Raw genomic sequence first — 14670 nt, 5'->3', positions numbered from 1 at the left:
AAAAAGGCATTACAGACAGACTTTACAATTCAAACGGATCAAATCCACCAGTCAAACCACTAGTGTAAATAATGAAATAATTAAAGTGTTAAGGGTATTAAATTACGATACGTTAAAGCCTAGGGATTGTATTTTGGCTACCCATTAATCTAAAATACCATATACTTAAATGTAAATGTAAATGTAATTATAATATTTTAGGATTATTATAAAGTGAACGAACTTCAATGTCCACTAGCTGGCGCCATGTACTTTCACAAATTGACAAGAACAATCAGTTTCAAGAAACTCGGAAAATTCTAAATTATACGTACACTTTTAATGAATATGAATATAAAAAATAAAATAAAAAAAACGGGTTAAGAACAGACACAAGTTAAAAGTACAGCTCATAGATGTTACCCCAAAATGACCAAACTAACTTTCGGGTCCACCATGAACCATTCTGTGTCAAAAGGTGAGTGTAGCTGGTGCATCAAGTCAGGTGCAGGAGAGCGAAATGAGTGAGCAACGTACTTTACTAAAAAAATAAAGGCACAAGGTAAACAAATACACTTGACCAAATACAAACGGTAAATATATTACGCACGGGTGAAAACAGCACCCGTCGAAATACCAGCCATCATGAACCTAAATGAACATATAAACAATCACGCACAACAAACATGGGGGAAACAGAGGGTTAAATACATGAACATGGAATTGGGGAATGAAAACCAGGTGTGTAGAAAATAAAGACAAAACCAATGGAAAATGAAAGATGGCTCAGCGATGGCGAGAAGACCGGTGACGTCGACCGCCGAACGCCGCCCGAACAAGGAGAGGGACCGACCTCGGTGGAAGTCGTGACATTCTGGTCAAAGTGAAATAACAATGTTCTTGATACACGTAATTAGCAAGGACCCCCAAACAACAGGACCCCCAAACAACAGCCCGGCTTGGCCAGACCAAACTTTATGATTGATCACTGTAAACCTAAAAATGCACTTGGTGTTTATTTTATAAGAGAGAGAGAGAGAGACGGTTTCAACAGGCATATCCACAGTTGCATATCACTTAGAGTGGAGTAATGAATTGAGCATGCATTCTAAGTGGTATACTAGTGTGTTCATTGGAGCATAGCCATGTACTCCAGTTCTTTAGGTGTCATAGTGTCTTAGTGTGCTTGGTGTGAAAGATATCCACTGTGGTCTCCTGGCACTGCCTCAGGTCATATTTACAGTAGACGATGGAGAAACCACCCTATGGGAGAGAAAAATAGGAAAAATGCTGTTTAAATACTGACTTTGAACAAAGACTGACTGGATTATTATTCCTTGGTTCCTATATCTTTTCTTTGATGTATGATTTGATCGGTCAGTATCAGTGACTACATAAATTGAAGACTGAACAAAGAGGAGAGAACGATCCATGGTTGAAGTCTGATCTTTGGTTTCTTAAAGTAATCCAGTCCTCTTCCTATCTTGATGATCCATCCATTGTCAAACCTTAGGGGATCATGATCATGTTTATAACCAACATTAAAGCAAAGATTATATAATGTGCATGTGCCAAATGGCCCATTAAAGAGCTAATTCGACCTAAGCCACTGATGCTAGGCTATATTGCCAAGCCATGCACGTGCGTCCTGGGTGTGGAAATTGATTGATTGAAATGTATGGTATACCTGATCTCCCAATGTGAAAAGTGGAGTACTGGAGGTCCAACACACACCCTGGCAGACACACACACCATAACAGACACACACCTTGGTTCTGTAGACTCTGCTTGAGCTCTGACAGGGCACTGGTCTACTGGGAGGAATTATCCCCCTGCAACACACACACAAAACACACACACACACACACACACACACACACACACACACACACACACACACACACACACTCTCACACACACACAAAACACACAAGTGGATCAGGGAAACAACTCATGAGAGACTTGGCATTGGGAATAGGTTTATAACTGTGCAACAGCCCTAAAGAACACAAATGGAGCCACAAGATATATACAGTGGCTTGTGAAAGTATTCACCCCCCTTGGCATTTTTCCTATTTTGTTGCCTTACAACCTGGAATTAAAATAGATTTTTTGGGGGGTTGTATCATTTGATTTACACAACATGCCTACCATTTTGAAGATGCAAAATATTTTTTTCTGTGGAACAAACAAGAAATAAGACCAAAAAAACTGAAAACTTGAGCGTGCATAACTATTTACCCCCCAAAAGTCAATACTTTGTAGCGCTACCTTTGCAGCAATTACAGCTGCAAGACTCTTGGGGTATGTCTCTATAAGCTTTTCACATCTAGCTACTGGGATTTTTGCCCATTCTTCAAGGCAAAACTGTTCCAGATCCTTCAAATTGGATGGGTTCCGCTGGTGTACAGCAATCTTCAAGTCATACCACAGATTCTCAGTTGGATTGAGGTCAGGGCTTTGACTAGGCCATTCCAAGACATTTAAATGTTTCCCCTTAAACCACTCTGAGTGTTGCTTTAGCAGTATGTTTAGGGTCATTGTCTTGCTGGAAGGTGAACCTCTGTCCCAGTCTCAAATCTCTGGAAGACTGAAACAGGTTTCCCCTCAAGAATTTCCCTGTATTTAGCGCCATCCATCATTCCTTCAATTCTGACCAGGTTCTCAGTCCCTGCCGATGAAAAACATCCCCACAGGATGATGCTGCTACCACGCTTCACTGTGGGGATGGTGTTCTCGAGATGATGTGGGTTGTTGCTTTTTCGCCAGACACAGCGTTTTCGTTGATGGCCAAAAAGCTCAATTTTAGTCTCATCTGACCAGAGTTCCTTCTTCCATATGTTTGGGGTGTCTCCAACATGCCTTTTGGCGAACACCAAATGTTATCTTCCATATGTTTGGGGTGTCTCCAACATGCCTTTTGGCGAACACCAAACCTTATTTTATTCATTAAAATATTGCTTTTTTCTGGCCACTCTTCCATAAATCCCAGCTCTGTGGAGTGCACGGCTTAAAGTGGTCCAATGGACAGATACTCCAATCACCGCTGTGGAGCTTTGCAGCTCCTCCAGGGTTATCTTTGGTCTCTTTGTTGCCTCTCTGATTAATGCCCTTCTTGCCTGGTCCGTGAGTTTGGGTGGCCCTCTCTTAGCAGGTTTGTTGTGGTGCCATATTCTTTCCATATTTTAATAATGGATTTAATGGTGCTCCGTGGGATGTTCAAAGTTTCTGATATGTTTTTATAACCCAACCCTGATCTGTACTTCTCCACAACTTTGTCCCTGACCTGTTTGGAGAGCTCCTTGGTCTTCATGGTACCGCTTGCTTGGTGGTGCCCCTTGCTTAGTGGTATTGCGGACTCTGGGGCCTTTCAGAACAGGTGTATATGTACTGAGATCATGTGACAGTTAAATAAAGTCCACCTGTGTGCAATCTAACTAATTATGTGACTTCTGAAGGTAATTGGTTGCACCAGATCTTATTTATGGGCTTCATAGCAAAGGGGGTGAATACATATGGATGCATAACTTTTCCGCTTTTTATTTTTAAGAATTTTTTTGTTATTTTTTCCATTTCACTTCACCAATTTGGACTATTTTGTGTATGTCCATTACATAAAATCCAAATAACAATACATTTAAATTACAGGTTGTAATGCAACAAAATAGGAAAAATGGCAAGGGGGATGAATACTTTTGCAAGGCACTGTATGTTACTGGAAATAACTATTTGACCCCTCTGCAAAACATGACTTAGTACTTGGTGGCAAAACCCTTGTTGGCAATCACAGAGGTCAGATGTTTCTTGTAGTTGGCCACCAGGTTTGCACACATCTCAGGAGGGATTTTGTCCCACTCCTCTTTGCAGATCTTCTCCAAGTCATTAAGGTTTCGAGGCTGACGTTTGGCAACTCAAACCTTCAGCTCCCTCCACAGATTTTCTATGAGATTAAGATCTGGAGACTGGCTAGGCCACTCCAGGACCTTAATGTGCTTCTTCTTGAGCCACTCCTTTGTTGCCTTGGCCGTGTGTTTTGGGTCATTGTCATGCTGGAATACCCATCCACGACCCATTTTCAATGCCCTGGCTGAGGGAAGGAGGTTCACACCCAAGATTTGACGGTACATGGCCCCGTCCATCATCCCTTTGATGCGGTGAAGTTGTCCTGTCCCCTTAGCAGAAAAACACCCCCAAAGCATAATGTTTCCACCTCCATGTTTGACGGTGGAGATGGTGTTCTTGGGGTCATAGGCAGCATTCCTCCTCCTCCAAACACGGCGAGTTGAGTTGATGTCAAAGAGCTCCATTTTGGTCTCATCTGACCACAACACTTTCACCAGTTGTCCTCTGAGTCATTCAGATGTTCATTGGCAAACTTCAGACGGGCATGTATATGTATTCTTGAGCAGGGGGACCATGCGGGGGCTGCGGGATTTCAGTCCTTCACGGCGTAGTGTGTTACCAATTGTTTTCTTGGTGACTATGGTCCCAGCTGCCTTGAGATCATTGACAAGATCCTCCCGTATAGTCCTGGGCTGATTCCTCACCGTTCTCATGATCATTGCAACTCCACGAGGTGAGATCTTGCATGGAGCCCCGGGCCGAGGGATATTGACAGTTCTTTTGTGTTTCTTCCATTTGCGAATAATCGCACCAAATGTTGTCACCTTCTCACCATGCTGCTTGGCGATGGTCTTGTAGCCCATTCCAGCCTTGTGTAGGTCTACAATCTTGTCCCTGACATCCTTGGAGAGCTCTTTGGTCTTGGCCATGGTGGAGAGTTTGGAATCTGATTGATTGATTGCTTCTGTGGACAGGTGTCTTTTTTACAGGTAGCAAGCTGCGGTTAGGAGCACTCCCTTTAAGAGTGTGCTCCTAATCTCAGCTCGTTACCTGTATAAAAGACACCTGAGAGCCAGAAATCTTGCTGATTGAGAAGGTGTCAAATACTTATTTTCCTCATTAAAATGCAAATCAATTTATAACATTTCTGACATGCGTTTTTCTGGATATTTTTGTTGTTATTCTGTCTCTCACTGTTCAAATAAACCTACCATTAAACCTACCATTAAACCTACGTACAAAATCAGCAGGGGATCAAATACTCCCCCCCCCCCCCCACTGTATCTCTATTCCACTGGTCCTGCCATAAGTATTTGACCCCCTCTCAATCAGAAAGATTTCTGGCTCCCAGGTGTCTTTTATAAAGGTAACGAGCTGAGATTAGGAGCACACTCTTACAGGGAGTGCTCCTAATCTCAGTTTGTTACCTGTATAAAAGACACCTGTCCACAGAAGCAATCAATCAATCAGATTCCAAACTCTCCACCATGGCCAAGACCAAAGAGCTCTCCAAGGATGTCAGGGACATGTGTTCTTGGGGACCTTCAATGCTGAAGATTTTTTTTTGGTACCCTTCCCCAGTTCTGTGCCTTGACACAATCCTGTCTCTGAGCTCTACAGACAATTCCTTCAACCTCATGGCTTGGTTTTTGCTCTGACATGCACTGTCAACTGTGGGACCTTATATAGACAGGTGTGTGCCTTTCCAAATCATGTCCAATCAATTGAATTTACCACAGTTGGACTCCCAAGGTATAGAAACATCTCAAGGATAATCAATGGAAACAGGATGCATCTGAGCTCAGTTTCAAGTCTCAGAGCAAAGGGTCTGAATACTTATGTAAATGTGAAGTTTATTTGATTTTTATAAATTTGCTAAAAATTCAAAGACCTGTTTTCACTTTGTCTTTATGGGGTATTGTGTGTAGATTGAGGACATTTTTTTAATTTAATACATTTTAGAATAAGGCTGTAACATAACGTGGAAAAGGGAAGTGGTCTGAATACACTGTATCTGTACTTTACTATTTATATTTTTGACATATTTTATTCCACTACATTCCTAAAGAAAATAATGTACTTTTTACTCCATACATTTTCCCTATGCATAAATTAAAAAAAGAAAATGGTGCTGTCTGGTTTGCTTAATATAAGGAATTTGAAATTATACTTGAATATATTTTAACAATTACATGTACTTTTGATACTTAAGTATATTTAAAACCAAATACTTTTAGACTTTTACTCAAGTACTTTTTTACTGGGTGACCTTTACTTCAGTAATTTTCTATTAAGGTATCCTTTACTGAAATATGACAATTGGGTACTTTTTCCACCACTGTGATTTTTCATTGCTCTTTCTCTACTCAGGCATACATAGTGTACCTGTAATTCACAAGAACATTCCTTCAGTCAACAACCAGCTGAAATGTATCAAGTATCTTGTGCGATAAGACCTAAGTTATTACTTTGTTAGTGTAGGGCTAACATAACATTTAATTCCTGTGAAGTATATGCTGCTGTATACCTTCTGGTTATTTGATTCTGAAAACTACAGAACAAAAATATAAACACAACATGTGAAGTGTTGGTCCCATGTTTCATGAGCTGAAATAAAATGTCCCATAAATATTCCATATGCACAAATGTTACTTCTCTCAAATTTTGTGCACACATTTGTTTATATCCATGTTGGTGAGCATTTGTCCTTTTCCAAGATAATTAATCCACCTGACAGGTGTGGCATACCATGAAGTTGATTAAACAGCATGATTGTTACACAGGTGCACCTTGTGCTGGGGACAAATAAAAGGCCACTCTAAAATGTGCAGTTTTGTCACAAAATGCCACAGATGTCTCAAGTTATGAGGGAGCGTGCAATTGGCATGCTGACTGCAGGAATGTCCACCAGAGCTGTTGTCAGAGAATTTAATGTTAATTTCTCTACCATAAGCTGCCTTCAACTGCCTTTTAGAGAATTTGGCAGTACGTCCAACTGGCCTCACAAATGCAGACCACGTGTAATCATGCCAACCCAGGACCTCCACATCCAGCCTTTTCACCTGTAGGATGTTCTGAGATGAGCCACCGGACAGCTGATGGAACTTTGGGTTTGCACAACCAAAGAATTTCTGCAGAAAGCGTCTCAGGGAAGCTCATATGCTTGCTCGTCGTCCTCACCAGGGTCTTGATCTGCCTGCAGTTCAGAGTTGTAACCAACTTCAGTGGGCAAATGATCACCTTCAATGGCCACTGGCACGCTGGAGAAGTGTACTCTTCATGGATGAATCCAGGTTTCAACTGTACCAGGCAGATGACAGACCGTGTGTATGGCGTTGTGTGGGCGAGTGGTTTGCTGATGTCAACATTGTGAACAGAGTTATGGTACGGACAGGCAAACTACAGAACACAATTTTATCGATGGCAATTTGAGTGCAGATACTGTGACGAGATACTGAGGCCCATTGTCGTGCCATTCACCCCCCACAATCACCTCATGTTTCAGCATGATAACGCACCACCCCATGTTGGTTTTCTGATCCACGCCCCCTTTAAAAAAAAAATGTGTTATCTGTATTCCCAGTCTTGTGAAATACATATTAGGGCCAACTGAATTTAAATTGATTGATTTCCTTTTGTGCAATCTAAGGAATTGTTGCATTTATATTTTTGTTTAGTGTATAACCACATTCATTCCAGAATACCATTGATCCCACTTGCATCTCTCCTCCCTCGTTCTGTCTGTCTAGGATCCAGCCACCCCATGGTCTCCCTACTGAGGAAGACGTGGCAGACACCTACCTGAACAGCTGATCATACGACACCTCAAACATGTAGGACAGTAAGGCTGTCAACAAGTAGTTTGTCTGGCCTATCAAAAATCCATAATTCAAATGACTCAGTGAAATCCCTGTACATGTGTTCAATCTAGACCTGGACTGAAACCTGTCTGTCTATACCACCCCTCTTATATTTCAAACAAAAACATGAATCAAAAGTCAGAGGGAAATGCAACAAAGCGCCAGTGATGATCAGCTTATTTTATTAAGATCAAGCTAATTTTTTATAGAAAACCTCAAACCTGTGCTACCGTCACACACTGACAAGACTGGAAGGAGGATGGAGGTTGTGGAATAAAGCTGGCACTTGGTTGTTGCTACTGAACCGCTGGTTGAGTTCGCCCACACATCGGTTCAACAAAGGCAAATGACATGGATCGATGTTAATGTAGCAAGCTTCACTGTTCGTAAGGATGGTTCTTTGTTAAAAAATGCAAGTCCATAAATTAGAATCAAATCTGTTATGATCAGGGTAACTGCATCATGGCTGAAGGTCAGGTTTTAGACTTCAAATTGGAATCAAATCAAACATTTCTGCACAGAACCATTTCAAGGGGAGCCAGTGAGAGCAGAAAGAGTTCAGTGGCTCAGACAGGAATCCTCCTTTTACTTGCCAGTCAAATATAAATGAACTAAAATATGATTTAAAGTCCAAACAAAATAAGTGAGAATTTCATCCATAAAATAAATGGAAAACTAAAGCATGGAAGACTATAATAAATAATGAAATTACAGAAGGGGGAGAAGGAAATGGATAAAACTGGAGGAGATGGTTCTGCCAGTTATTGTGGGTATTAGCCCTGAGAGACAGAGGTTGAAGGCTGACAGTCTTCTAGTCATCTTCAGAACCAGAGTCTGAATCGTGTCCTCTCCCTCTGATGGTCTTCTTCTCCACCTTGGTGAACTTTGAACCAGATTTCTGTGTCAGGGTGGGGGGCTCCATTAGGTTACCACTGGAGGAGAAGACAAGGGTAGAGGGGTGTTATGATGTAGGATTTAAAGGGATACTTTGAGATTTTGGCAATGAGTCTCTTTATCTACTTCCACAGAATCAGGTGGCCTTTTGTGTCTATATGCACCATTTATGTCTCTGTCCAGTATGAAGGAAGTTGAAGAGGTAGTTTTGTGAGCCATCCTAACTAGCGTTAGCACAATGACTGGTAGTCTATGGGTATTTGCTAGCATGCTATCTAGAATACATTTAATAAGACTAATCAGCATGTGGTTGTGCATGAACAGGTAAGGCTTTCTATTCCTTCACACATGAACCAATGGCCTCATGCTTGACAGGAAATACCTAGACGGATCATCTTTCTAGCTAGAGGTGTGATCATCTGTAGGAAATCACACCCGTCTGTACCTGTAGTTGATGACGTCAGAGCAGCCCAATCTCCACTCCAGCACCTCTGTAGTGAACTCGTCCGTGTTCCCCAGGTCGGTGAATCCCACCACGTAATCCTTGGTCTTCCCGTCCTTAACCAGCGCCAGCGTGGGAATCACCTTGATCCGCAGCCTCTCTGTCAGGAACGGCGCCTTCTCCACATTCAGCTTGATGAACTTAGTCTCCAGGTGCTTCTTGGCCAGGATGACCAGGTGCTTGTCCAGGATCTTGCATCTTTATAAGGCAGGGGGGAGGAGACAGCAGGGTTAAGCTCCTGGTAGAAGCTGCAATTAAGGTTTACTGGGTAATAAATCCCTTTCTAATCCTTTTCTTAGGGATTTTGGGAGGGTAAGCTCACTCCGGAGCGGGGCTCAATTCATTAGCAGCAGTAAAAAGGTTTGCGGCCTGGAATGGCACAAGAAAAACAGGAAGAGGGGGAAACATTGCTGTGTTGCCAACCTGAAGGTGGAGTCTCTGTAGAAATGGCAGACCACACGATTGCTCTCCTTCACCTCTGGGAAGAAATCTTTCTCACTGGGGATTTCCTTATACTCCCCATGCCCTTTAGACAGCCACTCCTTATGGGACAGAGCACACAGACACTATGATGAGATGTTACTGGTATGATACACACAAAAGTATGTGGACAGCTTCAAAATATATGGATTCTGCTATTTCAGCCACACCTGTTGCGATAGGTGTATAAAATAGTCTACACTGCCATGCAATCTCCATAGACAAACATTGGCCTTAATGAAGACCTCAGTGACTTAACATGGCACCATATAGGATGCCACCTTTCCAACAAGTCAGTACGTCAAATTTCTGCCCTTGTCGAGCTGCCCGGGGTAATGGTCTGGGGCTGTTTTTCATGGTTCGGCCCCGTAGATTCTGTGCTTCCAACTTTGTGGCAACAGTTTGGGGAAGGCCCTTTCCTGTTTCAGCAGAACTCCCCCGTGCACAAAGCCAGGTCCATACAGAAATGGTTTGTCAAGATCGGTGTATTAGAACTTGACTGGCCTGCACAGAGCCTTGACCTCAACCCCATCGAACACCTTTGGGATGAATTGGGAAGCCGACTACGAGTCAGGCCTAATCACCCAAAATCAGTGCCCGACCTCACTAATGCTTGTGGCTGGATGGAAGCAAGTCCCTGCAGCAAAGTTCCAACATCTAGTGGAAAGCCTTCACAGAAGAGTGGAGGCTGTTATAGTAGCAAAGGGGGGACCAACTCCAAATTAATGCCCATGATTTTGGAATGAGATGTTCGATGAGCAGGTGTCCACAGTGTAAGTTGATGGACTAAAGCAAATGCTTGTTAGGCATCCACCATATTGCGATCCTCAGGCTTTTCCACCTACCTGCTTCTGTTTCTGGGATTTCTTTAGGGCCTCCATCCTCCTCTCCTTCAGCTTTTCCATCTCGTCGTCATCCATGCGCTCCAGCTTCCCCAGCTCTTTGTCCAACTGCTCCTCCACCATCCTGGCTGACTGCAGCACTTGCTGCTCCAGCGCTTTGGCCATGATCTCCATCGACTGACTCGCCATGATGAAAAGCTTAGAAACTTCTGTCACAATCACTCTATTCCTGAGGGATGGGGGGGTGAGTGAGCGTCAGAGACAATTTTATAGATTGAATTTCTATCTCTGAAATGCAATGGTTGGACCAACGATTAAGCCAACTAGCTAATAACTACACACTGATGTTTTAAATCAAACAACCAAAGTTGGATAGCTAGTAATTTTCGTTAGCTAATGTAACTATCTGGCGTAGTAAACTCAACTCGAGGGGTTACTAAACTACAGCTACTAGCTAACTAGTTAACCAGCTTAAGTTATTCTCCTTTAGAAAGTTATCCAACTACTTAGTCTTACAAGATACAATTTAACAGTAACGTTGGTTAACTATTTTGAAAGTTCTGCTATTTAATTCCCCACCTATCGCTAACAAATTACCATTATCTGTTAGCTAACGTTAATTAGCAAGAAAGCTAACGTTAGCCAAAGACAAAAGTCCCAATTGAACAAGAGATGTCAGATGTTTGTTAGCCTACTATGAATCGTATCAGCTTTCAGACAAAGTAGAGATATATAGGTCAAAAATGAACAAAGGAACAATCACTGGCGTCGTTTTAGCCTAGCTCGCTAGTTACATCAAGGTAGGGCTGTTAGCTAGGCTAACAACTGCGTGGTCAGAGAACGCTAGGTAGCTAGCAAGCTAGCTAACGTTAGCGACCTGTCAAAAACGACCAAGTTGCCCAGACACTGAAGCTACAAGATTACAACAAAGAGCAACCACTTATGTTAATAGAGCCGACTGAATTTATTATTTCCACATGACTTGATCAATACTACAAAGCTGACAATCTGGCTAGCCTACTCACCAAAAGCGGTCCGTGCACAAAGGCAGAACCCCGGCTCAGTGTCGTACCTTGCAGAGCGCGCGCAGTGTTCTACAGAATAAGATTTGACATCAGAATTATATAGAAGGCTGCCCCCTGCTGGATAAGGATGAACTGTGTCCAGATGACACGAGTACTTTTTCTGAACCAGTCGAAATCACGCATCAACGTCATTATCATGGACATATACAAATAAATGCCAATAGGTGAAAAAGCTGAAACAAACGTAAATGCAACTAGTGTACTGTCATTCCAGGTTCAATGTTGCACTTGACTGAGTTAGCTGAAGTTGGCTAGCTAGCTAGTGACAAGAACGTTATCCAGCCTGCACACCAAACAAACGAGCGTACACAACAGTTACATGTTTTTTATTTTTTTTTACAGATTGCTATATCTATATATCTATATATATATATATATATATATATATATAGTAATGACATGAGCAGGTCTCGAACCCTCGGCCTTCAAGCCTGGAGTCCAGCGCTCTATCGACTGTGCACCAAAAACATACTCAAGCGGCAGAGTCGATATCCGCGCTTATAAACCCAGTGTCTTTACAACATACAGTTGAAGTCGGAAGTTTACATACACCTTAGCCAAATACATTTGAACTCAGTGTCACAGTTCCTGAAATGTAATCCTAGTAAAAATTCCCTGTCTTAGGTCAGTTAGGATCACCACTTTATTTAAAGAATGTGAAATGTCAGAATAATAGTAGAGAAATATTTCAGCTTTTATTTCTTTCATCAGATTACCAGTGGGTCAGAAGTTAACATACACTCAATTAGTATTTGGTAGCATTGCCTTAAACAATTTAAACTTGGGTCAAACGTTTCGGGTAACCTTCCACAAGCTTCCCACAATAACTTGGGGGAATGTTGGCCCATTCCTCCTGACAGAGCTGGTGTAACTGAGTCAGGTTTGTAGGCCTCCTTGCTCGCACACGCTTTTTCAGTTCTGCTGACATATTTTCTATAGGATTGAGGTCAGGGCATTGTGATGGCCACTCCAATACCTTGACTTTGTTGTCCTTAAGCCATTTTGCCACAACTTTTGAAGTATGCTTGGGGTCATTGTCCATTTGGAAGACCCATTTGCGACCAAGCTTTAACTTCGTGACTGATGTCTTGAGATGTTGCTTCAACATATCCACATAATTTTCCTGCCTCATGATGCCATCTATTTTGTGAAGTGCACCAGTCCCTCCTGCAGCAAAGCACCCCCACAACATGATGCTGCCACCACCGTCCTTCACGGTTGGGATGGTGTTCTTCGGCTTGCAAGACTCCCCCTTTTTCCTCCAAACATAACGATGGTCATTATGGCCAAACAGTTCTATTTTTGTTTCATCAGACCAGAGGACATTTCTCCAAAAAGTACGATCTTTGTCCCCATGTGCAGTTGCAAACCGTAGTCTGGCTTTTTTTATGGCGGTTTTGGAGCAGTGGCTTCTTCCTTGCTGAGCGGCCTTTCAGGTTATGTCGACATAGGACTTGTTTTACTGTGGATATAGATACTTTTGTACCTGTTTCCTCCAGCATCTTCACAAGGTCCTTTGCTGTTGTTCTGGGATTGATTTGCATTTTTCGCACCAAAAGTACATTTATCTCTAGGAGACAGAATGCGTCTCCTTCCTGAGCAGTATGATGGCTGTGTGGTCCCATGGTGTTTATACTTGTTTACTAATGTTTGTAGAAATTAACATGGTACCTTCAGGTGTTTGGAAATTGCTCTCACTGACCCACTGGAATTGTGATACAGTGAATTATAAGTGAAATAATCTGTCTGTAAACAAAAATCACTTGTGTCATGCACAAAGTAGATGTCCTAACCGACTTGCCAAAACTATAGTTTGTTAACAAGAAATTTGTGGAGTGGTTGAAAAACGAGTTTTAATGACTCCAACCTAAGTGTATGTAAACTTCCGACTTCAACTGTATATATATATAGTAACGTTCGTTACCAGTCAAAAGTTTGGACACACCTACTCATTCAAAGGTTTCTTTATTTTTACTATTTTCTACATTGTAGAATAATAGTGAAGACATCAAAACTATGAAATAAGATACATGGAATCATGTAGTAACCAAAAAAGTGATAAACAAATCAAAATATGTTTTATATTTGAGATTCTTCAAAGTAGACACCCTTTGCCTTGTCACTCAGCATTTTCTCCATCAGGTTCATGAGGTTGTCACCTGGAATGCATTTCAATTATCAGGTGTGCCTTGTTAAAAGTTTATTTGTGGAATTTCTTTACTTCTTAATGCGTTTGAGCCAATCAGTTGTGTTGTGACAAGGTAGGGGTGGTATACAGAAGATAGCCCTATTTGGTAAAAGACCAAGTCCATATTATGGCAAGGACAGCTCAAATAAGCAAAGAGAAACGACAGTCCATCATTACTTTAAGACATGAAGGTCAGTCAATACGGAACATTTCAGGAACTTTGAAAGTTTCATCAAGTGCAGTCGCAAAAACCATCACGTGCAATGATGAAACTTCTTCTCATGAGGACCGCCACAGGAAAGGAAGACCCAGAGTTACCTCTGCTGCAGAGGATAAGTTCATTAGAGTTAGCAGCCTCAAAAATTGCAGCCCAAATGAATGCTTTACTTCACAGAGGAGAATTACTGTGTGAATCAGGCCTTCATGGTTGAATTGCTGCAAAGAAACCACTACTAAAAGACACCAATAACAAGAAGAGACTTGCTTGGGCCAAGAAACATGAGCAATGGACATTAGACCGGTGGAAATCTCTCCTTTGGTCTGATGAGTCCAAATTTGCTATTTTTGGTTCCAACCTTCGTGTCTTTGTGGGACGCAGAGTAGGTGAACAGATGATCTCCGCATGTGTGGTTCCCCCCGGGAACCATGGAGGAGGAGGTGTGATGGTGTGAGGGTGCTTTGCTGGTGACACTGTCTCTGATTTATTTAGAATTCAAGGCACACACATAACCAGCATGGCTACCACAGCATTCTGCAGCGACACGCCATCCCATCTGGTTTGCACTTAGTGGGACTATCATTTGTTTTTCAACAGGACAATGACCCAACGCACCTCCAGGCTGTGTAAGGGCTATTTGACCAAGAAAGAGAGTGATGGAGTACTGCATCAGATGACCTGGCCACAATCACCCGACCTCAACCCAATTGAGATGGTTTGGGATGAGTTGGACCGCAGAGTGAGGGAAAAGTAGTCAACAAGTGCTCAGCATATGTGGGA

General features: G+C 42.2%; 1 protein-coding gene across 1 annotated transcript; it reads right to left on the bottom strand.

Moving 5' to 3' along the window:
* Positions 1-7847: 7847 nt before the first annotated feature.
* On the bottom strand, positions 7848-11536 carry LOC106586783 (thioredoxin domain-containing protein 9). The gene is made up of 5 exons (XM_014174409.2): positions 11426-11536; positions 10404-10629; positions 9502-9620; positions 9022-9276; positions 7848-8614 (listed from the first exon to the last, which is right to left on the bottom strand). The coding sequence occupies exons 2-5, from the start codon at positions 10587-10589 to the stop codon at positions 8494-8496; spliced, it is 681 nt and encodes a 226-aa protein (XP_014029884.1). The 5' UTR covers positions 10590-10629; positions 11426-11536; the 3' UTR covers positions 7848-8493.
* Positions 11537-14670: the final 3134 nt, after the last annotated feature.

Source organism: Salmo salar, chromosome ssa25 (assembly GCF_905237065.1).
Source record: "Salmo salar chromosome ssa25, Ssal_v3.1, whole genome shotgun sequence".
Classification (NCBI taxonomy): domain Eukaryota; kingdom Metazoa; phylum Chordata; class Actinopteri; order Salmoniformes; family Salmonidae; genus Salmo; species Salmo salar.
Note: the sequence above shows the minus strand (reverse complement) of the source record. Positions and strands in the feature narration are given on the sequence as shown.